The sequence below is a fragment of the Leptosomus discolor genome, chromosome 6 (genome assembly GCF_034619465.1).
Source record: "Leptosomus discolor isolate bLepDis1 chromosome 6, bLepDis1.hap2, whole genome shotgun sequence".
NCBI lineage: Eukaryota > Metazoa > Chordata > Aves > Leptosomiformes > Leptosomidae > Leptosomus > Leptosomus discolor.
Window position 1 is genome coordinate 915,799 of NC_141396.1, and position 24,009 is coordinate 939,807.

General features: G+C 53.5%; 2 protein-coding genes across 2 annotated transcripts in view; one reads left to right on the forward strand and one right to left on the reverse strand.

The window, feature by feature from the left end:
- Positions 1-6,683: 6,683 nt before the first annotated feature.
- On the forward strand, positions 6,684-15,647 carry BNIP3 (BCL2 interacting protein 3). Its single transcript, XM_086466729.1, has 6 exons — positions 6,684-6,732; positions 9,505-9,688; positions 10,767-10,851; positions 13,198-13,304; positions 13,412-13,561; positions 14,663-15,647. Exons 1-6 carry the CDS (start codon positions 6,696-6,698, stop codon positions 14,712-14,714), a joined length of 615 nt encoding a protein of 204 aa, XP_086322855.1. The 5' UTR covers positions 6,684-6,695; the 3' UTR covers positions 14,715-15,647.
- A 1,527-nt stretch (positions 15,648-17,174) lies between these two features.
- PPP2R2D (protein phosphatase 2 regulatory subunit Bdelta) overlaps positions 17,175-24,009 on the reverse strand; it is a 28,863-nt gene continuing 22,028 nt past the window's right edge. Inside the window, exons 6-10 of the mRNA XM_086467468.1 lie at positions 23,343-23,520; positions 22,318-22,482; positions 20,760-20,929; positions 20,579-20,670; positions 17,175-18,468 (exon numbers count right to left, since the gene is read on the reverse strand). Coding sequence (XP_086323594.1) covers positions 18,189-18,468; positions 20,579-20,670; positions 20,760-20,929; positions 22,318-22,482; positions 23,343-23,520 — 885 coding nt within the window. The 3' untranslated portion in view covers positions 17,175-18,188. The remainder of the gene's footprint in view (positions 18,469-20,578; positions 20,671-20,759; positions 20,930-22,317; positions 22,483-23,342; positions 23,521-24,009) is intronic.

The following is a 24,009-nucleotide window of genomic DNA, read 5'->3' on the forward strand; positions in this document are numbered from 1 at the left end:
AGAGCTGAAAAACATTTCATGCTCCACTTTTCTGATTGATGCTAGAAGCGGTCAGAACTTCTTCCATTTTAGAGGCTGATCAGCAAACCAGTAGATGTCTGCTTTTGTTTTAAACGTTCTGATTTCTGTTCTTTTCCAGCTACCTCAGCACCCAGCTTACAGCTGCCCTGTAACACAGCTCAGCAGCTCAGCAGGTGGTTTTACACATGGCACTCTGCGCAGGCACCTACAGGAACTGTGCCCAAATCTTTTCCTCATTCTCTTGCTCGGTAATTGCTGGAGATAAACATGAAAGACCCTGCACAAAACGCACAGCAAAGCCCTGGGATTGCAGTAGTTATGCCAGAGGCAGCTTTTTCTTTTTGTGTTTTTTCACTCTCCAAATGGAACAGAACAAAACCTTCTTAGTGAAGAAACTACCGCGATGAGATCCTGAGGCAAAGGGTGTTAAGCAGTGCTCTGGTCCCCATGGACCCTGCTCTGCTGAAGAGCATGCAGGCGGCAGGAGCAAGAGGCCCATTCACTCCAGACCCCGTTTGGCAGCAGACTGCTTTGCGCCTCCCCCGGGGGGCAGAATAACGACACCTCGAGGCTGCAGCCAGATAAAAGATGGCCCAAGAGGGCCCTTCTTTACTTGTCTTCCAGGTAAGCTCTGATCTGTGTTCCTAGTGTCAAACCTGGTTCTAACAGCGTCTTTTGGAAGCAAGAGAATGACACTTCGGAGCCCTAACAGTAGAGCTCCTGAATATCTAAAGGAAGGGAAGTCCTACTTGCAGTCAGTGAATCCTGGGTCCTGCACCTGTGCAGGCTGCAAAGCCGAGAATGAATGATACTAATGGTCAGATTTTTGTCACTGGCCCATCAGAAATTCATGAAGGAAATAAGTAACACACAGAAAAGAGACAAGCATACGCAAGAAACGGTGATGCATGCTCCGAAATTAAACTTGAAGAACTCAAAAAAGTCGTAAGATTGGCCCAGATGAAAGACTCAGGCTCTTTTGAACCCAAGTCCTGGTTTTATTCCACCTGTAAGAGGATCTCACTTCCTCTGTCCTCTACCCCTGTAGTGCAAACGCCTGTTGAAAGCTAACATTAAAAATTACACAAAAAGAAACTTCTGTGTAGTTTCTCCTGAATCCTGATGGACTGGGGAGACATTCTTTTACTCCCCTCTGCTCCCTTCATCACCTGTAAGATGAATGTCCTGTTCCCAGCCTTCCTGCCTGATCCCACGAGCTCAGCCGACTCCAGGGCTGCCAGAAGAGATGCACAAACCCAAGGTCCTCACCAGCAGCTTGCCGGACTGGTGGCATTTGTGGCTGCCGTTTTGTTGGGGGCTTCAGGGGTGGTAGGGAGCAGAGCCGAGGTGTGGAGGCAGGCTCTGGCTCGGGTCCTGCCGCCCCAGGGGCAGCTCTGGGGACTCTGAGCCTGTGGTGCCAGCAGGCTTGGGCTCCCCAGCAGCACCTAACGGCTTGCACCCAACAGTTTGATCACTCTTACCCATGCTAAGCTAAGCCAAGCCAATTTCAGGCTGTCTATGTGAGACTCTTCCCCATTTAAATCACTTTAGAAATACATTTGCTTAAAATGGTATGATTATCATGGGTAGACCTAACCCCTAACTCCTTTCCTTCTTAGACTGCATGTTAGATCTGATCATTAAATTTACTGTGTCAAGACTGTTTTGACTTTTAAATCTCAGCCATAAAGAACTCCAACCAACAGACTGTGTATCCGTTAGATTTCCTCATGTCAGCAGCCTGAACACGAACAGCTCAGGGAGGAATATCTCAGGACAATTTGGTAGTTAATGATGAACACCGTTCCAAGAAAGGCACGGCATAAAAATACACATAGTGGTTTGGCTGCCAGGGGCACCCAGGAAGGTTAATAACTAAGCTGTGGTTGGCAGTGAAGAAAGAAAGGCAAACCCAGGTAGTTCTCAGATTTCAGCAGCGTTTGAGGCGCCGTGTTTTGCAGCGGTGAGCAGGACGGCAGCAGCCGCTGGAGGGGATCGGGAGGCCCGTCAGGAAAGCAGTGAGCTTGTCTCTTGTGTGGTGCGGAGCGAGGGCACCATCTGAAGGGACATGGACACATTCTCCCACACCAGTCCTGTGGCTGCCCTCTGGTTGCACCTGTCTCGCACTGTGTCTGTTACAAGGTTGGTACTCTGATTTATATCAATAAGAAACCAAAGAAACTTCAATCAATATCACCCCTTTTTAAAGTAATTTAAGTTTATAGAAGTTTGGGATTACATGCAGATTTTGTGTAATGCCTAAAACAATTGTTCCTCACCAGGACGAAAGCACACACCCAACACGAAGCACAAAGCTGGCGCTGCCTGAGCAGCAAGCATGGCTCATCACTACCCACAGCACTGCCTTCGGCGGCGCTGCCTCTGATGCTGAGGGAACCAATCGATACGGGATTGCTCGGCCGGCAGGCGAGTAAACAGAATGAAAGCAGTTCCAGTCTGGAAGAGGATGGCAGCTCAACAAATCGATGGGCTTTACAGATTTTAGTCCGTGCAATTTACAAATTTCCGTGATCACAGCAGAGTGCTGTTCTGACAATAATAAAAAATCTTTTACCATAAAGATTTATATGGAAATAAACGCATTCATCCAATCACTAATGAAAGATCCCGGAGGTAAGCTGTCACAGCTGTCCTGTGGTCCCTACCAGTAGAGAGGAAGAGCAACCTGACCCTATTTCATACCTGCCCTAAAGCAGAAAAGGGCTCTGGTAAATCCATTTCCCGAAGGGAAGGTCCGTCAGCACAGACCAGGACAAAGGGCAAGCAAGCATCCGAGGTGCGTGGTGCGGCGGGGACGTTGCAAGGCCGGGTGGTGGTAGAAGCTCAAAGCTGTTTGCAAAGGCGACCTGGCAGGGCCCTGGCGAGCAGTGCCGGCAGCCGACACGCTGCACCCTTGGCTGCCTGCCTGCCAAGGACTTGTGGATTGTTCAGATCATCCTTCCCAAGGGCCAGCATGGAAGAAAGGGGCTGACGCTTCATTTTGTCAAGGTCTGACGCTGTTCTGAGCTTCCTCACGCCCCCCTTGACCTGACTGGATGACCGGCCTCACTCGCCTCTTCACTCCCGCTGCGCCAGGTGCACAGGGCAGGGTGGTGACATGAAGCAACGTGCCCCACCGACAGCCCAGCGATCACCAGGCAAAGGCACGTCCAGAAACCAGGTCAGAAGAGCCGAACACTCCAGGAGTGGGGCTGGGAGCAGGCACAGCACCTGCAGCACCGCTCTGAATGGGAGCAAAACCTCAGGGATGGGCTTTGCCAGGGCTCCGGGGCCACAGGCAGCGAGTGGGAAGGGTGGCTGCTGAGGGCTGGGGGGCCTCTGGTTCACCCAGGACCCTGGCAGGGTCTCTGGAGAGTTTAGGCCAGCTCTTGAGCCCAGACATCACATTTTAGGCACTTAATATGTATTTATAACTATGCATGTAATTATACCTGCTACACCTGTCATTACCCCTACAGCAGTAACTTTTTCCCCATTAACTTCAGATGACCAACATCAGAGCAGACTCTGACCCACAGTTTGCAACAGGGATTACTTCCAAAGGCAGAGAAGTGTTGACAGTAAAAGAATCCTGAAAATATAATTTTTATACTTCAGTCTTTACTACCCAAATGATACCTTTCCCAGCAATTTCTGACATTTTTTGCTCTTCATGTAATGAATTTTTTTCCATTCAAACCCCTTGTCTGTCACATTTAGGGTAACGAATACTGTAAAATCATAAGTGGGCATTCAGGGGTTAAACACAACACCCTTTCCCTGGCGCTTCCCTGTTGGGAAATAAGTTTGCTGCATGCTAACAATGCTGCTCCTCTTGTTTTGAATTAAAATGAATTTCCCCTCCTATATGGCAGAGAAAGTGAGTTTATTTTGAGACCAACCAGGTTTCAACACCCAGTCTCACACCCTCGCTGGGGGGTCCTGGCAAGTACCCAGCCGTGGCCCCCAGCCGTGCCCCCCAGTCTGCCCAGTGCCGCTGCGGACAAGGGAGTACCATCCAGTATCGGCAGCAAGAGTAAGCATCGTTTTGTCACGCAGGAGCAAAGCTTGGCCCACAAGCTGCACAGTCTCATTCCAGAATATTGCTGGAAATCCCTTCGCCAGGCCTCTGTGCGTTACTGGCAGCAGGTGGAGCATTGCTCCAAGCTCCCTCTTACCCCTTTCGCCTCACCCAGCACGCCAAGGCAGCTGAAGAACCTAAAGACCTGTAGGCAGTTTTCCTACACCAGACACCAGATAGACACTTCCACCACGCCGGGGAACAGCGGGTGTGAAACCACGATGCCTTGTCTTTCTTACCTGCCTGTGCAGTGGCGCAGTTATAAAGCAGAGGGGAAAAGGTGGGGTCTCTCTTCATTCCAGGAGAACAACAGGCAAGTGACTTCATCAGGAAACTCTAACAGAGCTCCATGTTTTCCCAAATTCTTCCTGTTGCTGCTGAAAACTGGTAACAGAGGAAGCCAGTTTGGAGCTAACGTGGCATTTGTGCCGCCGACACAGTCAATAGCCCGTTGCAAATACACTGCTTCCTGTAGGATAGGATATGCACGGGGTTTGTGCAGCACCAGAAGCCAAAATATCTGTCAGGGGGTTTTGTGCTAGTAGGAGGCCTTGTCGGAGCACATTTGTGCCCGTGATGAGTATGGTGGAGTTACTGCTGGCTCTGAGGGAGGAGGAAAGCGCTCTTCAGGGCCTTCAGTGGGGATATCCAGTGGCTGTGAGTCTCCTCCACGTAGATTTTTTTTTGGTGGGTGAAGACTGAAAAGGTGATTGCACCAGTGGGACAGCAGTTGCTTGGGTGACCCCATCCTCCCTCCTGAGCGGCCAGTCCATACTGGTGTCAATACGGCGCTTCCTGGTCCTGAAGCACCGCCGCAGTCCCGGAGGCACACGAGCACGGTACTCACATGGAGCAGACTAACACGTTCCTGGAGCGACGAACTTGCTCTTCTTTCCTGCGCTCAAGGCTGCCCGGATTTCCTTGACAGAGCGCGGTGCGAAGGGAGGCTCGCTGGGCAGCAGAGAGCAGCAGAGCGCTACAGGACGAGCACCAAACCCAAGGCGGCCCCCAGCTCTCGGAGCCGTGTCTGTGTGCATCCACCGGCCTGGCACATGAAGACATAAGAAATAAACGCGTTAACAACTTGCTTCTTGAGCAGTTATTCAATTAAAAATTGTATTTTGCTCTGCCAAGGACGATTTTCCCCCAAGTTCCTTAGTAGAACAAAATTGATTTTTCATCATGCAAATTAAAGGCAACTTTCTCAGCAGATTTCCTGTGCTGGTGCCCAACAGAAGATAATTTAGGCACTGGGATGCTCGGAGAGGCTGACTTCTGAAGGGGCTGTGTGCCTGCCGCCTCTCACGGCTGCCCGCCTGCCTGGGAGGAGCGTGGCAGCACAGCAGCCCTCCAGCTGTGCCCAGATGTGTGGCTGCCAGGCCAGCCCTCTGCACCCTTGCCTGAGTGCACAGCGTCAGGGAAGCTGCCCCGGGGTTACACAGGGGAGGGAGCCCAGATAAGGTCCTGCTCAAGGCTCTCCCTTAGTCCCAGGAGGCTGAGGTGTGGGGGAAATGGTGCATTAAGGATGGACTAAAGGCTGGAGAACTGACCCAGAAAATGTCTTGATGGGCCAAACTGTTACTCCACGGTGTCCAGGAACCCATGGGCTGTGCTGGGTATAGTGCACACGGCAGTAAAACCCTGGCCTTGGCTTTCTAGGGAGGTTACAGGCTAATACTCCTTGCTATTAAAGTAACTCACTGAAGATTTACCATAAGATCTATTTTACTCGGGCTTCCTGATTACCTACTGCAGAAAGGCACAAAAGAAAGCAATTCCAGCCTAGAGAAAATGCCTGCACATTCCAGTTAAGTAAATAACACTCTGCCCATCCTCTGGCTCGATCAAGAAGGATTTTATGTATTTGCCTCCATAAATTCCCAGCAGTAAATCAGTATCTGCTTTCAAATGCCAACACCAGCCTTTACTAAGCGGTTTCCTATTTGGTGAGCCCCGCTGCCCACCGGGGTGGCACCAGCCAACGCCAGAACCAGCGATGGAAGTGACTGTTGTGGGTCGGGGCCCAGCGCCTTCAGCCTGCCAGCAGCCGGGGACCAGAGGAGAGCCCAGCACTTGTGCCTTCGCCACCAGACGCGGTTTCCTTCGAGGCCCACGCCCAGCGCCGGCCCGCGCCCCGGCCCTCACGCACCCCGCTGCGTTCCCGCTGCAGGCACGGCCCCGTGCGCGGTGTCGGGCCGCGCACAGCGCCCAGCGGGCACGGAGCGGGGGGACGAGGCACTCTCCGAGAGGATTACCCTAATCTTCGGCTCGGGGCTGCCCCCGTTTCTCCCGGAGGCTCGGGGGACCCTCCGCGCCGTGGGGCTGCCCGCCGCGATGGCGGCCGGAGGGACCCGGCGCGACCCTGAGGGCCCCTGAGGGAGCGCGCGACACGCCTGACTCCGCCCCCTCCCCCTCCCGCCCCGCAGCGGCGGCCAATGCGGAGGGTGCGGCCGCTGACGTCACGGCGGCTCGGCCCGCAGGAGTGGAGGAGGCGGGTGGGGGTGCCGGCGGTCAGTGCGTGTCCTGCCGCGGCCGCAGCACCTTGGCCTGGCGTGTCGCTCCGCCGCGGCGGCCGAGGAGCGGAGGCGGCGCCATGTCGCGGCTCAGCCCGCAGGAGGAGAACCTGCAGGGTAAGGGGGTGCCGGTGTCCGCGGGGGTGCCCGGCCTCCCTCCCTCCCTCCTTCCCCCTGCTGCCCTCGGGGCCGGCGCGGCGCTGAGGCGGGCGGTCGGGCCGCCGCCGCCTCCCCGGGCCTGCCTGGAGGCCGGGCGCGGGGGGGAGGCCGGGCGGCGCCGCTGCCGGGGCGCGGGCGGTTCGGGGCGGTCGGGTTTCGCCTCGCTGCCCGGCCCCGGCCTCCGCCCGGCCGCTTTGGGGACGGCGAAGCCGCGGCCGCCCCCGTGTGCCGGAGCAGCCCCGCGGGGCGGCCCCTCGGGCGGTGTCGGTCGGGGGGAGGCGAAGCCGCCGGTCCCTGCCGGCAGCGGGCGGCGGAGGCCCGGCAGGAATGGCTCGTTAGGCCGCCGGCAGGGCTGCCGGGTCCCGCAGGGAAGCGACGGCCCGGGAGGAAGGACGGGTCATACTTGAAGCGCCGCGATCTCTCGGTGGTGGGGCTGAGCAGGTGGGGCTGGGTTGGTACAGACCCCCCCGAGAGCTGCGCGCTGGGGTAAATACAAATCCTCGTCAGGAGAACCAGCTGCGGACAGCTCGGGGTGTGCCTTTGGGGGGAGACCAGGGTCAGGGGCGCGTGTCGTGCATTCGGCAGAAGTCAGGAGCAAATCCCCCTTGCCATTGAGATACCAGTGTGCAGCTACCTATGAAATTGTGTGATTTGCACGGTGACTGGCAATTTGAGAAGTTGTTCTCATCTTTCTGTGGAGTTTTGCTTTTATGTTTCCAGTTTTGAAAGCCATATATTAAGAAATTAAGATCTCCAAAGCTGATTGAGGACCTCTTTTTAATGCCAGTCTGTACTCCCACCATATGTATCCTGGGCTGGAAGATCATACAAGATCATTCTCTTCAGAATCCTTCTGCACAACTCTGTTCAATTTGCATTGCCACGTTACTCATGCTCTTACCTGTTTATATCTCCAGCTTCGTAAGAATACAGGCTCTTTTATCTTTAAATGGTAGTGTAACAGCTTGTTCTGAGTGCACCGGCACAGCCTTACTCTGAAGAGTGCCAAAAAGGAAACGTATAAAACACGTCTCCTGTGATCCTTCGGTTACAGTCTTAAACTTCCCCACGTTTTGTCGCGCATTCGCTGGGCTGGACCAGTAGGATCTCAGCCAGTGGTGTGAGTGTGCTGTGTGAGGCTGTTGTGTTCGCCTGTGGTGCTGGCTGGAATGTGAGCGTGTGCCTCAAATAGCACACGTCTTTGCAGGAGAAAATAGCTTATGACCACGTATACGTGTTGTTGTCGTGCAGCCCACACAGCGCGGAGTTGTTCTGCAGTTGTAAGTGGAGGAGCAGGAGCTGAGGTGGGATGTGCTGAGGAGCCGGGACCGTAGAGTAGGAGCTAGGTGGTGCTCTCAAGGGAGCTGGAGCTCGACAATTTAAACTTCATTTAAAGCTGTGCTTGTAATCATTCTCTAGTAACAACTTGGGCTTTCAGAAATTTTGGGGGAAAGAGCAGGGAAAAGTTTTTCTGGGTATAAACACATACCCAGACACATACCACTTGGAGGGGGAAAAGACCCCAAGCAAACCAAGGCCACAAACCAGCTGCGAAGTGGAAGAAGCTACCCAGAAAAATGTTTCTTCAGAACTCAGTGACCCAGTGTGTTTCCTTTCAAAAGGTTCTGTGGTCATCTGCGTTTTTAGAAGAGAGACCCAAATACTATTAATGCAGATCAAGCAGTTTGGCTCTTTGCTGTTTTCATTTATGAACCTTCAGTCTCTCCTCCGCTGGAACGTCCTTCTTCATTTGATGTTTCTGTTTCACACTAGAGCTCTGCTTTGGCTTCTCCCCTTCTGCTTACCTTTAAAACTCCTTCATCCCTTGGGCCCCTCTCTGAGCTCTGCCCCAGCCTCTCTTCCTCCAGAGCAGGAGCGGTCCAGCCACCGCTCTTGGTGCCTCTCCCCTCCCCTGCTTACGCCTTCACCCTCCTTTCTGCTGCGCTCGCCAGAATTCGGGGCGTTTGACCTGCTCTCCTTCTCCTGCCCTTGCTGTTGTGTTTCCTGTAAGCTGTTCGAGGGGGACGGGCACAGGACATCTCGCTGTCTGCTTCAGCTGTTGTTTACACCCATAAACGTGCTAAATAGGTAAATTGCCCCGACACTTGTATAACTCTAATGCTCTGTCCCTGGAGCCGATGTACAAACGAGACAGCAGATACGGGTGCGTTTGTGCCTTGGTTACTGCCAGCCCAGAAGGGAGTTGTTTTTCAGCACACTCTTAAAACAACAGAGCGACACGTGACTGTCGGTGTTAAATGCACTGCAAGTAGCACACGCGTGATCTGGTGGTTGCCACATACGCTGTTGCTTAACAGTTCCACCCAAAAACGCTTCCTGACCCGGGGCGAGCAGAGCACAGGTACTGGACTCCTGAGCCGAAAATATTTTCAATAAATGAATAAATAAACTTTGGCAGAGAGAGTCCTTGAGGTGATGTTATTTGGCTGCCGCCTGTGCTGAACAATAAACATGAAACATATCCCAAAATAAAAGCTCTCGGGCTGCAGGAGACACAATGTACTGACCAGCTGCTTCTCAGTGCTGCGAGGCTCCAGCTCACCCACGGGAGCGCCCCCGCCTTCTGGCACGTCTCTCGGCCGAGATGCCAGCGCTTTGCGTGTGGTACCGTGGCGTCACGCTGGGGAGGGTCAATGACCTCATGTGTTACTGCCTCTCACGCAAACCCGCGGGGTTTATTCTGGTTCTGTTCTCCATTACGCCAAGCAGGTTCCTGGGTGGAGCTCCACTTCAGCAGTAATGGAAACAGCAGCGGCAACCCCGGCACGCCGACGAGCCAAGAGCAAGTACCAGCCTCCCTTTCCATTCACAACGGCGACATGGAGAAAATACTCCTCGATGCTCAGCACGAGTCGGGAAGAAGCAGTTCCAGGGAAAGTTCGCACTGCGACAGGTAAACGAAACGCCCTGTTGCGAGCGCAGTAAAGGTCACTGTTGCACGGAGCCGTTTTCATGCCCAGGAGGCAGAGACAAGTACAGAAGCACTTACACACCTGTGTGTGTGTGTGTTTGCGTGGGCACATCCGTACCCGTGCACGCACGCAGAGAGGGAGCGACAGGAAAATTCCGTATTTGACAGATTGGTATTTAAATACCAGAGTATTGCTGGGGTAAAGCCTGCCCTGAAACCAGAAGGGAGTACAGGGGAGAGGGCCCTAGGAGCTTCTCGCACCTCAGGAACACGCTGTCATGGGGTTTGGTCTGTCCTGGTAAGAAGTCGAGCAGCTGAACCTGGCCCAGGCGTGCCGTGGTCGAGGCAGTCACGTCCTGCGGAGCCGTGCGTGGCTGTTGCGGCAGAGGGTCAGGCCCCGCGCAGGGCTGCTGCCGGGAGCGGGGCTGCCAGAGAAGGGTGATGAAAGGCAGCCTGTGTTTGTGGTGGGGTACGTGGGTTGATAGTTCTTGGGTAGCTGCTAAAGAACTGCCCTACCCCTGGGTTACGAAGCCCAGCAGACCTCTGGGAGCGTAACACCACGAAGCGACTTGCGTCTTGCGCAGATTGTCAGTCCGTGGTGCTAATTCATTTACTTGATTTTGATGGGCTGTGAAGTCTGCAGCCCCAAGTTTATTTAACAAAAGGGAAAAAAAAAAAAAAGGGAACTACAGGGCTCAAAATAGACAGCAGGATGCAGAACTGGCCTTGCCTGGCGAGTTTGAATTCAAACCAACCCCCACGTGGCGTTCCTCGCTCGCTGCCCTTGTTGCTTGGTCAGTGAGGGGCCGGCTCAGGCACCTCCCAGGCGGGCCTCTGCGCCGCGAGGTGCTCAGCAGGTTGCTAGAAAACAGAGGATTAACTGAATGTGGTGGCTGGGTTATGTCACCCATTGCCAGATTAATCTCTTAAATTATGGTCAGGGCACTACAGCTCTTCAGCAGAGCTGTGCTTATGGGCTTCATTGACCAGCTTTTAGTCAGAAGCAATGTCATTAAAAGTTTAATGAGTTCGTTCTTACTTGTGCTTCTCTCTTTATCAGCCCTCCTCGTTCCCAGACACCTCAGGACAGTCACAGAGCTTTGGAAATAGAGAGTCACAGCAGCGGAGAGAAGAATAGCTTTCAGGTAAAAATCTCCTCTTGCTTTGGGAGAAAGACATTTCTTTTTTCTTTTTTTTTTTCTTTTTTTTCTTTTTTTTTTTTTTTTTACTCTCTGTTTGAAAACCAGCATTGGGAAGTAAGAGGTGAAGCTGCTGATGGGGAGACTTCAATAATTTCATAACTGAGAATAATCTTTGCAGAATCAGGCTTTGTCTATTTGTATGTGACTTGCGTCGATTTTTAAATATTTTTTTTTACCTGCGGTTTTTCAGAAGTATTTAGTGCCCTAATCTCTGAAAGATGGCTGGGTTCTCAGATGCCTCTTCCCAGCCTCGAGTTGAAAAGTCCAACCTTCAGGTCCTGTGAGTAGCTTTTAGGGAAAAACTTACTCCAGAAGATGACTGCTAGTCTGGAGTTCACGAGAGCTGGAGTCAGCGCCTCGCGAAGCCTCCGACTTCTGGTGGTCCTGAGCCGTGGTCTGTCCCGGCTGAGTTCGCCCCGTGAAGCAGGCGCTGCTCGGCAGGTCGGCCGCGACCTCGCGGGACGCCTGGGCGTTGGTTCGGGCCGGCAGGGACGGCCCTGGCAGGGCGGGTGTGCGGGGAGCCGCGGCCTTCTGCGGGCAGCTGCCCCGGCGGGGCTTGCCTCTCCCCGCTCTGGCTGCCGGCTTGGCGCGTTTTGTGCAGCCCCCGGTGCCGCTGGGTGTAAGTGCCCGCCTGCCGGCGCGGGAGGAGCTGGGGTCTGACAGCAGGAAGGATTTCTAGAGCCAAACGTCGCAGCCAGTAGCCCCTATTTTCAGAGCACTGCCGTAGCTTTGGGATCCCAGTGCGTTGTTGCCAGCGTGTAACACTTGTACGTGCTGCTCTGCAAACTTGCTGTTTTATAAAATAATTTTATGCTGAACATAAACTCATTTTCAAAGAGCCATAGCTAAGCAGCAGTACAAAACGAATGCTCTGGAATAAAAAAAAAACCACCAAACTTTTTACTGTGGCAGTTACACCCTCAAAAGCATCCTGGCTGTACAACTGGAAACAGACTTCCCTTCACCGATGTTCTCAGCACACCCCTAGGAGCTCCGTACGCTCAGATACAGGATATGCTTGTTCACATACTTGCAAAGAAAATCAGTAAATACAAGAGACCCTTTTCAGTTCCTGTGGTTTATCATCGGCAGGTGAGCGTGTCCTGGGTGTTGCCATCGCGGGGTCTCCTCGATCTCCGTGGCTGTGTTAGCTCATGGGTTCTCTCTCTGCCCGGCGCTGTGAGCTTTCTAAACCAAAGCCTCTTTGCTCACTGTACAGTGTTTAACCGTGTGGAGTTTCAGCTTCATGCAGTTTCTAAGTGAAACAGACACAGATTGAACCGGTTCTCAAACCTCCATGGGATGTGCCTGGCCCCGTTGCCTCTTCCTTTGTCCGAGAGTCTCCCCGTCAGACCCGCAGCTCCCGCGGGGAGCCGGCTGAACGGATTGCCGCCTTTGGGTTGGCTGAACACGTTACTGGAAATGATCCTTTTTATCTCGTATTTCCAGAAAACCCCTCATCTGTTTACATATTTAGACTGCGAGAACAAACAATCAGAAGTTGGGAAACCACCGAGCGGCAGCTGCCCGGGCAGCGCTGTCCCCGCTCCCGGGGGGTGGGGCTGTGCCTCTGGAGCTATTTTCGGCTGCGCTCCCTTGCTAGTTTTATCACGAGACCTTGGCTCCATCTAATGCGTGGGTATTAAGCAAGAAACTGTATTATTTTCCAGCATTTATGGTGTAGCTCAGTTGAAAACAATCCCTGTGTGTGTGTGTGCCACTCGGAGACGTGCGGGCAGACCTGGGCACCTCCGCCCGTAGGCCCAGTGCTGGCCCAGGAGCCCGGCAGCCCGCGGAGAGCAGCGGTGGCCGCGCTGGGCTGGCGGGGGCTTGGTCAGGGGTCCCCAGTCCTGGTCTGAGTGTGGGCGAGAAGTTCCTTCTGCCGAGGGTCAGCCTGACGAGTGGAGCAGAGGTGTTCTGGGGTGCCCTGGGTGAGGGGCAGGGGGCTGGCAGCCCCTCTGGGTGCCCCACGTGAGGGTGAGGGGCAGGGCGCTGGCAGCCCACCCCCAGCATAGTCTGCACTTGGCAGTTAGGGGAGACGGGTGCAGGGCACGGTCTGTCCCTTGCCCGTCCTGCGCTGAGGACAGATCTCCCTCCTCCCCGTCTGCACCCAGGGTCTAAGTCCTTTGGCAGCAGTGGTGCGGGGAGAGACGGGAGGAGGGGGCTTCGGAGGAGGCTTCGGAGGAGGCCTGGCAGGTGGTCCTGGCTGCAGAAGGAGCTTTGTTTTGCAGCACGAACTCCTGCCTGTCGTGGTTCTGGGCACTCTTTGATAATGGCTCTTTGTTTCAGTCTGAAGAAGATTTTCTTGAAAGGAGGAAAGAGGTGGAAAGGCTCCTGAAGAAGAATGCAGACTGGATATGGGACTGGTCCAGCAGGCCGGAGAACATCCCACCCAAGTGAGTGCTGGCCGTGTTTCCGGACGAACTTGGACGTGGCTTTTACTTCAGAGGTCTGAACGTGGCTCTGCTAATGCTCTGTCCTGTGTTTTCTTCCTCCAAACCAGGGAATTCCTTTTTAAACACCCCAGGCGCACAGCTACTCTCAGCATGAGAAATACCAGCGTCATGAAGAAAGGGGGGATATTCTCAGCAGAGTTTTTGAAGGTTTTTCTTCCGTCTCTGCTGCTTTCTCACTTGCTTGCCATCGGACTAGGGTAAGTTTCAGTCCAAAAAAAAAAAAACCCAACCCAGAAAGGTACATTTTTTACCTGTTTTCTCTGATCCCAATTCTGACTCCCAGTTCCCTCTCTGCCTGAAGATGAGCAATACCCTTTCCCCATAGAAGGGGGCAGGTGGTTGTTCAGGAAGTGTTTTCTACTTGTCTGCTTGTGGAGTTGCTGAATGGAGCAAGTTTCCCTTTTCTCACTATTGAGAATTTTTCAAGATAATTGAGGGGCAGTGAAACTAGGAGTTAGGTGCGTGAACTGCAGGTACACTTGCACAACACTGGAGTTTTAATCTCACCGCCAACTGTAAAGGAAAAAAATATTGTTGAATATATTTTAAAATTCTGCTCTCACCTGGGAGGGACAGGGACACCAACCAGAACAGGAATTGGTTTCCTTCAGGTGATTCAGGGGTTAAACGACCCTTCTTTAAAAACAGCGACAAGAGGCAGAGTAAAGGGAAGAGGTTGAACACCTTTTGGTCAGGATCAGGTTGGCCTTCGAAGATTCCCAGTGTCAGCGAGGAATGCGGGAGCCCCGGCAGGCCTGGCCGCTCTCCGGGGGGGCTCCCTGTGCCGCGGGGGGGGCTGAGGGGGGAGATCAGGCAAGTTCTGGGGTGATGCCTGAGGAACCGGCCCTCAGCTCCGTCCTGCCCTGTCTGCGCTCCCTTGCAGGGGTCCTGAACCGACCGGGTGTGCGCAGCCGGAAGCTGCGTTCCACGGTAGTCACTTGATTGCCCCCTTGATGGTAGCTGCTGCTGCTGGCAACTGCGTGGCTTGTCAGCCGGGGCCAAGGGCTGTCCTCGGGGGCTGCGTGCTCTGTCCTCGGGGGCTGCGTGCTCTGTCCTCGGGGGCTGCGTGCTCTGTCCTCGGGGGCTGCGTGCTCTGTCCTCGGGGGCTGCGTGCTCTGTCCTCGGGGGCTGCGTGCTCTGTCCTCGGGGGCTGCGTGCTCTGTCCTCGGGGGCTGCGTGCTCTGTCCTCGGGGGCTGCGTGCTCTGTCCTCGGGGGCTGCGTGCTCTGTCCTCGGGGGCTGCGTGCTCTTCTCGAGGCGGGAGGCGGCACTCGCTGACCGTGTGTTCCTGCCCCGCAGGGTCTACATCGGGCGGCGCCTGACGACCACGGCTTCGAGCAGCACGTTCTGAGGGCGCCCGAACCGCGCTTCCCGAGCAAAGAAGATGCGCTTCTGGGAATGGGGGGGCGTGAGCAGCAGGAACGTCGGAGCCAGCGGGGACTCCGTGGTCCGTGTGTTCTTGTTCTGTCTGTGGCGTGTTCCTCGTGTAGTGAGAGTGGGGAGAGACACTAACGCTAGTGCTTGTACTGGTGCCCGGGGCCGCTCCAGAGCTGCTTTCAGATCCATTAACACCCGTCACGCTGCTTGGTAGTGAGGTGTCCTGGAAAACTAGCAGAGCTCGCTGTTTAAAAACCACCAACCCCAGCTTGAACCCAGCGGTGCGGCCCAGCCGGGCGCTCACCTAAACCGCTGCCCCGCTGTGCTTCGTGGACGCCCACGCTCGTCCCTGCTGCCGTAGTCGGGACAGTCAGGGTTAGCCCAGAGCAGCCTGAGGCCTTAGGTGTGGCACCCGGGAGCTGGAGGCGCTTTTACCTCCCTCGAGGCGGTTCCCTCCTTGGGCGGACTTTGCTTGGCTCCCCTGTGAGGCGGGAGATGTGGAGGGACATGGTTGGTTGGCGGGAGGAAATTGCCTTGTAGTGAATTTATTAGTCCAGAGTGTGGTGCACAACAGCCTGAATTAAAATTCGGACTTTAGTGCCTAATAATTAGCTTCTCTTGCAAAGACACTTACTTAACTCCTCAGTTAGAAGTTCCTGCTGTTCCGTGTACTGCAGCCTATTGCTGTTCGGTCGTTTTAGCTGTAAAATAATAAATTTGCATCTTTTTATTTGCCTCATCCTGTATATCCATGTGTAGATTTAAAAAAGGGTTGCTTGCTTATTTGTTTTTACTAACGGAATGCCTTTTCCTTCAGTGATTTTATCTTATTTAATGAGAAGAAAATAAATGTTTGCCAAAATGTCATGTTTTATATATTTAAATAAAAAGGTTCCTTGTGAATTCAGTTTTTCTCATTCCTTTTTCTCTGTTAATGGTTGGAAGCGGCTGACAAGGCTCTTTTTGTCCTTAAACAAGGGTTTCACACTGTTCCCTTGAATAAGTGACAAGAAGTTTCTCTCAGAAACAGCTTCAGCGCTTGGCCTTGGCCTCAGCCCCGCCAGAGCCCTCCAGGGCAGCCCCTGGGTGACCAGCAGCTCGCTGAGCTGGCCCCTGCGCGCTCTGCCCCGCACCCTCGTCCTCACGGAGAAACACCTTCAGGAGCCGACCCCGGGCACCCTTTCCGGGGCAGGGGCTGACCAGAGGGGGGAGTGGGGGGCTCTGGGCGGGAAAGGCAAGTGGGGGGGTCCCACGCCATGTACCCCGCCCCAGCTCACCCCCTGCCCCCGAGAGGTTCTGCCCCCGGGAACTGAACCGCCGGGCACGGCCAGCGTGGGCAGCGCAACGCTCCTGAGCTGGTCCCAGAAGTCAAGGGTGGTTTTGGGCAAATGTCTGAAAAACCAAGTCATTTTATCAAATTGACAATAAAAACTGTTTTTTAGATAAAATTAAATGATAAAAATTTCATGAATCATCAAAAACTATTTAATTGAAAGTGGTACAAGCAATTCATGTTTTATATAACAGAAGACTCCATCAGAACCTTTTTACTCATATTCCACTTACATTTGCTGAAAAAATAGCTCAGAACTAGAGAGCACGGCTATACCCAGGGAGGGCGACCGGCCAGGCTCCCCCCAGCGGTACGGCCACTCCAAACCCAACCATCTAAAACGGACACACCAGCAGCCCCGGGGGTGGCTCACTGGGCCACTGATCTCACCAACGGAAGAGAAAGTCGTCAGAACACACAGAGCAAGTCCAGGTAAACATTTACAGTTTATTAAACTTTTTGGTCAAAACGATCGAACAGGTATGTACAGTCCCAGGGTATCGGCTCCGCCACCTGTTTTGGGAACGAGGGCAAACCCGACGCTTCGGCGGCCCAGCAGCCGCCCAGGCGGTGGCACAACCCCTGCGCAGCACAAGGCCTTTCCCACTCAAACGCCGTTTGGGGACCCCCAGGCGCCCCCACGAGCGTACAGCCGCACTCCAGGAGGGCCAGAACGGAGGCGCTTTGCCCTGGCACGTGCAGCTCCGGTCCTGGGGTCACCGTGCACCCCCGGTCACAAAAAGGGGGGCCAACCATGCCACTGCGCTCCCTCCGCGGGGGCCAGAGGGTTCCTCCCCGCGGGCACAGCTCGGGGCGCAGCGTCCCGCTACTCGTGCTGCAGGGGGAGGGAGGGTGGGAGGGAAGGGCGACGCGTTTGAGGCCTCTTTGAAAAAGAAAATTAAAAAAAAAAAGTACCTAAGGCTTAAAAAAAAAAGAGGGTGGCTCGGCCTTTGCTGAGGGCTCGGGCTGAAGGTGCCAAGGCGCGCTGGGCTGCCGGGGGTTGGGTTTTCCTGCGCTGGCTTGAACGGCGACATGAAAGACAATATATTACGCCAAATTTTTAAAATAAACTATATCTTCATGACAAACGCTAAAAAGGTTAAAAATCATAATGCACGTAAGGTATGGCTCTAGCTAACGCTGAGAGGCATCAGATAAACCCAACTTTTTTCTTCAAAGGAGAAAATTCATCCACGGTTTTGTTTCCCCCCGTGCAAGGCGGCCGCGCTCTGTTAAGGCGGTGGATGATGCTACGCGGCCCTTGCCCGGCTCCTGCTGGGTACCCAGGGAGCGTTTTACAAGAAAACCAGTGCAACTGGAACTCACTGACAATTTCATGGAAACTTTGAATTTAGAATCTGAAATACTACACAAAAAAAGTCTGCATTAGTCTGCCAAAAATCGATGTTTTGGGGCAAACGTTGTCCAATCTGCCCGTCGGAATGGTTTTGCACAACCTCAGTACATGCAATACAAAAATAAAAAGACTGAATACATACCCTCAGATTTAAAAACACTTTTTATAGCTTGTTATTTTATTAAGTGGTTTACACCAGAAGGTGTGGTTATAGATACAGTTGGTGAGTAAATATTCATGGAAACCTGTCTACGAACCCAACTCAGGACCTACCTAAGTGCTCCAAGGTAAAAACACCCAAGCCCAGACACAGGCCAGAGGAGGAATGTTTACAGGCATTAAGCACAATATATGTGTTGAAAGGCCCAAATATTACAGCAGAGAAAGAGCGCGAGAGATAGAAATTACATCTTTATGACAATTTTTCTTCTTGGGTGTTAAATTTTTGGTCTACAAACCGGAAAGGAAGGCTCAGACTGAAATAAATACATCTGCTTTGAGTATTGGCCTTCTTGAGCACCGTCCATCAGTTCTGCCTCGCGAGGGTTTCTCCCAGAAAGCCGCGAGTGCCGCTCCCTGCCCCGCCGCCGGCAGAACCACACCACGAACTCAAAGACCAGGCCAGATCCTCTCCTTTACCTAAGGGGAAGTAAGTGCATCAATGTTCTTCACTGTAGGACAACAAGGCCTTCTCTTACAGATAAACAACGGAGCGTAACTATGCAAGACGACGACTCTGTCCCCAAGTACAGCCATCTTTAGTTAATTTTGTCCTGGAATATATACAAGTTATTGGTGGCAGCTACAGCGATGATGTTCTCCACGGGATGCCACGCTGTGTGGAGGATCTTCTTGTTGAAGTCCAGACTGTCGACGCTGATTTCGTCCTTCTTCCTTTTACCGCCTGTACAGACTTTACGCGGCTTTAGGATGGCCCGAGGCTTGCTGCTCTCCCTGGACGCCTCGAGAGTGATGTCCCGCCGCGTGTTGCGGTCAAACATTCTGAAGAAGTTGTTGTAAGACCCCGTCATGATGGCGCTGTCAAGAAGCAGAAGAAAGGCCGATCTCATTAGGCGTCCAGGCACGGCCCTGACCCCCCTTCTCTCTCCCACACACAACTGTCGGACTGAGCTCACGACCCGGACGCTCCACCACACTCTTCTCTCCAACGTCCGCCTTTGCTCAGCCCCGTCCGGACCTCAGCACCGCTTCCACCCCGCTGCTCTCCCCCGCAGGTCCCCCCGGCGCTGTGCCTGCACAGCGGCACCGAAGCGGGGTCTCCCCTCACTACCCCGCCCCTTCACACGAGCAGAAGCGAAGCCTTGGTAAATCCTTGTTCCACCTTCACGAAGGAAAAGCGCCTCCCTCTGCCCCGCGCACACGCCGATGCATTAACCACCCACCACCGTCCTGAACCAGCGCAGGAAGCCCCTCGTGGGACGCCTGACGCGGCCTGCGGACATGATTCCCCGACTCCCCTCTGTGCGGCGTCGCATCTTCCTTTGAGCAAGGTGGGGAAAAATTTGCGTCTGAAGGACGCGTTCATGCACCTGACTCCCAGCGGACAGCTTGTTTGCAGCTCTCACCAAAAATACGGTTGAAATTGAGGCCGAATCATTCATTACTGTTTTGGAAAATTTTCTGTATTGGGACTGGAAAAGCCATTTCCCACGTGGCTGAGGTCCCACAGGTTGTTACAGTCACAACCACCTCACCCTCCGCATCTCATTTGCCAAAACTTGTCGCCCTCGTGGCATTAAAAAATTCATGACTAGGGGGAGGAAGCGCCACTGTCACCACAGAGACACCGCTGGGGTCGGAGGAGGGAGCGTAGCGAGTGAAACGGTGGTTCTCTTTCCCGGGGAGGTGAGCACCACAACTGCCACCCCAGCTCTGGTTTCACAGCGCATCCAAGTGAGGTGACCCTGCTCTGGCTTTCTTCCCTCCCTCCCTCCGGAAAGGACCGACTGGAGTTGCTCCAAAGGACCCGCAGCAACAGGGGTCCGTTTCTTTGTGGTTTAGCCAAGTCAAAACCGCTCCCCCCCCCCCCCCCCCCCCCCCCCGCTTTTGGGTGTTCTCTGTCTGACACTGCAGCTGCTGCTGGCAACGCTCTCTGTGAGCTGACGGGCGCAGGGTGAGCTCTGCCCTCGGTCGCTCGAGGCCACTCGCAACCTGCGACTCAAACCACTTTCTTCGCTGCGGCTGACCCAAGAGGCTGCAGCAAGCGGCCGGCGGCAGCACAGGCGCCTCAGCCCCGCCGCAGCGGCCTGCCCGCAGGGGCCGACGGGACTGCACTCCCCCATCGCTGTCTCCTCCTCAGCTACGCGGTGGATCGCCTGTTCTTCAGTATTTGACAGGTTCAGGCCCACGCTCGTCTCCCGGGCTGGTCCTGTCACCACCAGGCCAAGAGCGGCCCTTTTCACCGGGCAGCTCACCAGCACTCCCCAGCAGCCGAGGCACTGCTTTCGGCGGCTCAGGGGCGCTCCCAGACCTTCGACAGAAGCGATCAGAACCCCCACGGCAAGCCAGCGCGAGGCATCCACACCTGCCCTGGCCTCACCCGCGGCTGCCGCAGCCAGGGGCGGCATCGCCCACCACGCCCCCGCGCCAGCGCCACGCTCTGCCCGACCGCAACGCCCCCGCGCCAGCGCCACGCTCTGCCCGACCGCAACGCCCCCGCGCCAGCGCCACGCTCTGCCGCGCGTCTCCCCCGTGGGCAGAAGCACGAGGAACCGCCTGACGCGGCTTCACCTCCTTCAGGCCACGGGAAGCACGGGAAGGAGATGCCATTCGCCAGACACCGAGCGCACGCTCCTGCACACACTTCAAGAACGAAATCGAGTCACATTTTCGCGGCCTGGAACAGCCAGTCTTGCCTATACAAACCTTCGGCAATAACTCAGAGCAGAAGCAAACCGACACACAGAAGTTTATTCCGCTTCTCCGACTGGAGGGTGAAGGATTGAAAAAATGACATCTTTTTGCAAAAAAAAACAAAAAAAACCAAAAAACACCACCCCACAAAACTCCAGTTGCTTTAAATGTAACTAATTACCTTCTTAAAGCTAAGTACTGCTGATGGCTTTCGAGACTGGAAACCGAATTCCTAAGGCTGAGGGAAAAACCCAAACCCAAACGACCCCCTTACCTATCAGAACCGTTCCAGCAGCACTCAAACTTGTCAAAGATGCAGTCGTTTTCGTAAAGGGAACAAAGCTTGCTTCGAAGGTACTCGTGAACCTTGTTGGAACATTTAAATGGGTATTAGATACAAAGAAAAAGAAGAGAAGGGAAAAGAAGGGCTATTTAAGAAAACTCGAACACCATACTTGGTATGTCTCTACAGGCCTGTTTTCCATATTGAGATCCCACACTTTAACAGAAAGGTAGTCTCTTGTCATCATGTATCGACCGCTGTGACTGAATTTGACATCAGATATCGATGATATTATTTCTGAAAAAAAGGATCTGCTGCTAGGATCTTCAGGTTCTTCAAAAACTGTAGACAGAAGACACAATTACAAATGAAACCAACACCATGTTGTACAGCTTCGAACACTTTTTGGTGCTTGGAAAAATCTTAAACCAATAGACTAGTTTGTCTTTAAAGGAACTTGCTGTCAAATACTTTTAGAAGTAATCTTTAAACAACGTCACGCCCTAGTCATCGGATTGCATTCTGAACTGGAGCGTGGCATCAGCAAACTGCAATCCACAGGTCTTGGGGGTGAATCGGAGAGAAAAGAGTTAAAAACCAGCACAAGGGTGCAGCGAACATCACACTGATCTACAACTGGTGCTGAGCGAGGGCGGACGGAAACCCCAGCATCCCAAACGCAGCATCTCACTGCAGAGCCGGGCGTGTCGAGGCTGCTGTACAACGCGCTGGGCTCTAGGTCTGCGCGAGAGCTGTGCAACCCCCCGCTGACCCGAAGGGGCAGGATCTGCACTCCAAACGCGAGCTGTGCCGCTTCAGGCAGCCGGTAAGGAAATGCACTGTTTAACCCAAAGTTAACGGTTCAGGACACAACCTGCCAGACCTCCTTGCTTCGTTTTTGACAGACCCCTTTCAGCAGGGCGCTTCTCAGCGACAAGCCGTTAGAAACCAACGTGCTTCCGAGCAACTTAACGCAACACCAAGTCAGACAGACGGAGTGGCCGAGCGTCCTACCTCTCCCACTGCACAAACGCCTCCTTCCACCAGCCAGAAAACCTCACCTGCGCCACAGAGCGCTCCCCTGCCAGCACAGCACGGACTAGCCACACTAGTAAGCCTCAACAGCTCCAGCAGCGAGCAAGAGCCACGAGGCTGCGGGTGAGGCCGAGGCCGTCGCCCTCCCGACCTCAGAGGACAGGCACTCCCCGCCTACGGCCGCTCACGGCCCAGCAGGCTCACGAGCATCCACCTTTCCTGCTTGCTCCGAACGCAGCGCGTATTCTTAGGGATTAGCTCTGCCCTCGGGGCTGCAAACGGTCCCCCAGTCAATGGGCCCTGGCAGCATCAGCCCCGTTCCTAACGCACAAAGGTGAATAAACTGCCCTGAACTGGCATTTGATAAGCAGATACCTTTGAGAAGCACCAAGACTGAGTCTGGACAGAAGACAGGTCTCACTGGTGCCAAAAGCACTTGTTCCCATCAGTTTATGGTGCATAAATGGGTAAACAGGAGCAGAGTCAGATCGTCAATTGTCTCATGCTACACTTCTGCTTGTTGATGGCCTAGAACAAGACAATTAAAACGTTCCATTCTACACAACTACCACCCTTACCTCGTGTGCTCTTCACCACCAAGCCGCACACGGCACGTCCGCTCGTGACAGAACGCCTGCACCCTCTACCTCGCATGAACACAGAGCAAGCAGCCCCAAACCAGCGCCCCCACTCACATTTGGAATGCCTGTCGCAGAGGGCCGAGGAGCGCATGTCGCAGAGCCGGATCGTTCCTTTGCTGCTGCTGTAGACAAAGACGTTGCAGTGGTGAGGGTGGAACTCGGCAGCTGTAATCACTTCTGTCAGCTCCTCCATGTTAGCAGGCTTAATATCTACAATGTCTGCGGAGGTTTTGTAAAGGCATCCAACGCTTCACGTGCAAAGCGCTCCTAGCAGATGACGACTGAAAAACGTTAAAACCACCACGTAGGAAACCAGGGCAGGATCTTAATTTCCACCGTGCACAATCTACACAAAGTGACCCAAGTAGTTTAAAAGAATTTAATATATCTATATTTTTAAAATCAACTTCAACAGATGCTGGAGATAATTTCAGCCTCCTCTCAAGCCTTCTCTTAATGCTTCCTATCGACCACTGAATAGACCGCCTCTATGTACTTACAGCTTCACAAAACTCGCATAGGACCTCTTTAATACTCAGTACCTCTGCAACTTGTATTTCACTTCTGACCTGTCAAGGTAGGACGTACTGTTAGTTTTGGATACACAGGCTTGCAAGAAGATTTGAAATTTATTTCTGCAGTTAATGAGACGATTTGACATGAGAAAAAATTGAAACTCGTTTTAAGAGAAGTGTCACTTCAACAGGTAAGAGACCTTAAGCTTTGGAAAGAAGCACCCACAGTACAAAAGATCTACCTTTCAAATCTTTCAACTCTTATTTCAGTTGACTGAACGCCACAAATAAAGGATGTTCCCAAAATTCCTCAATTTCTCTTCAGAAATCAAACCACCTACGACGTTTCCACTGGCAGTTTTCCTTTGAAAGACTGCTTGCACTCAGGCAGGAATGAGAGCACCCCAAGGCCTGCTTTCATCGAATTAAACCTCCAGATTTTAAACCCCTGCATTTTAATCCCTAGATTCAAACACCCACTCTAATTGGTAAAATTAAAGTGCTGCTCTTGAACATGCACAACTTCGATGTGCCCCGGTGTTCGTCGATAACAAAAAAGGATACTAAAACTTCTATCTGTGATTTCTAAATGCCATAGGTTAATTCTTAGGTCATCTGCAGAAAGGTATGTTTCATGATCACTATTGACTGAAATAGAGTTTATGTGGTAAGTATGTGCATTTGCAAATATCCTTCTGGGACTCGCTTCTACCATTAGGTCCATGGGTTTCAATATTGGCACCTGAAACACAGAAGGAACAGTCAATTTCGGCATAGAGCGATTTCGGATGCAGCAGATACTAACGCATTGCATAGCACAGACTTCTGTTCTGATGGAGTGACTAAACACTCTTCAAATCCACTGAGCAAGTAACAAAACAGCCTGCGAGTGCTGACCTGGGGTACTACCGACACGGAACCTCGGCCACCGACTTCCGCAGCAGCTGCCCATCAATACAGCTCTGTGCCTCATCCAGCAGGAGAAAGGTGTGTCTAAGCGATATTTGAGGATCATGTTCACCTGAAACAAGCGCTCCAAAGTGACCCCGCTGTCTTAGAGGGGTGCCTGTGAAATTGGTAAGAACGGTTTGCAAAGCCAACGCCCAGTCTGCTCCCTGACCGGTCAGCGCGGTGTCGGGAACGCACGGACGCCCCGTGCACCACCAGCTGATCCGGAGGGCGAGCGGGTTTGTCGGGACCAAGTGCTCTAAGCCTCCCTCTCGCTCCTCCT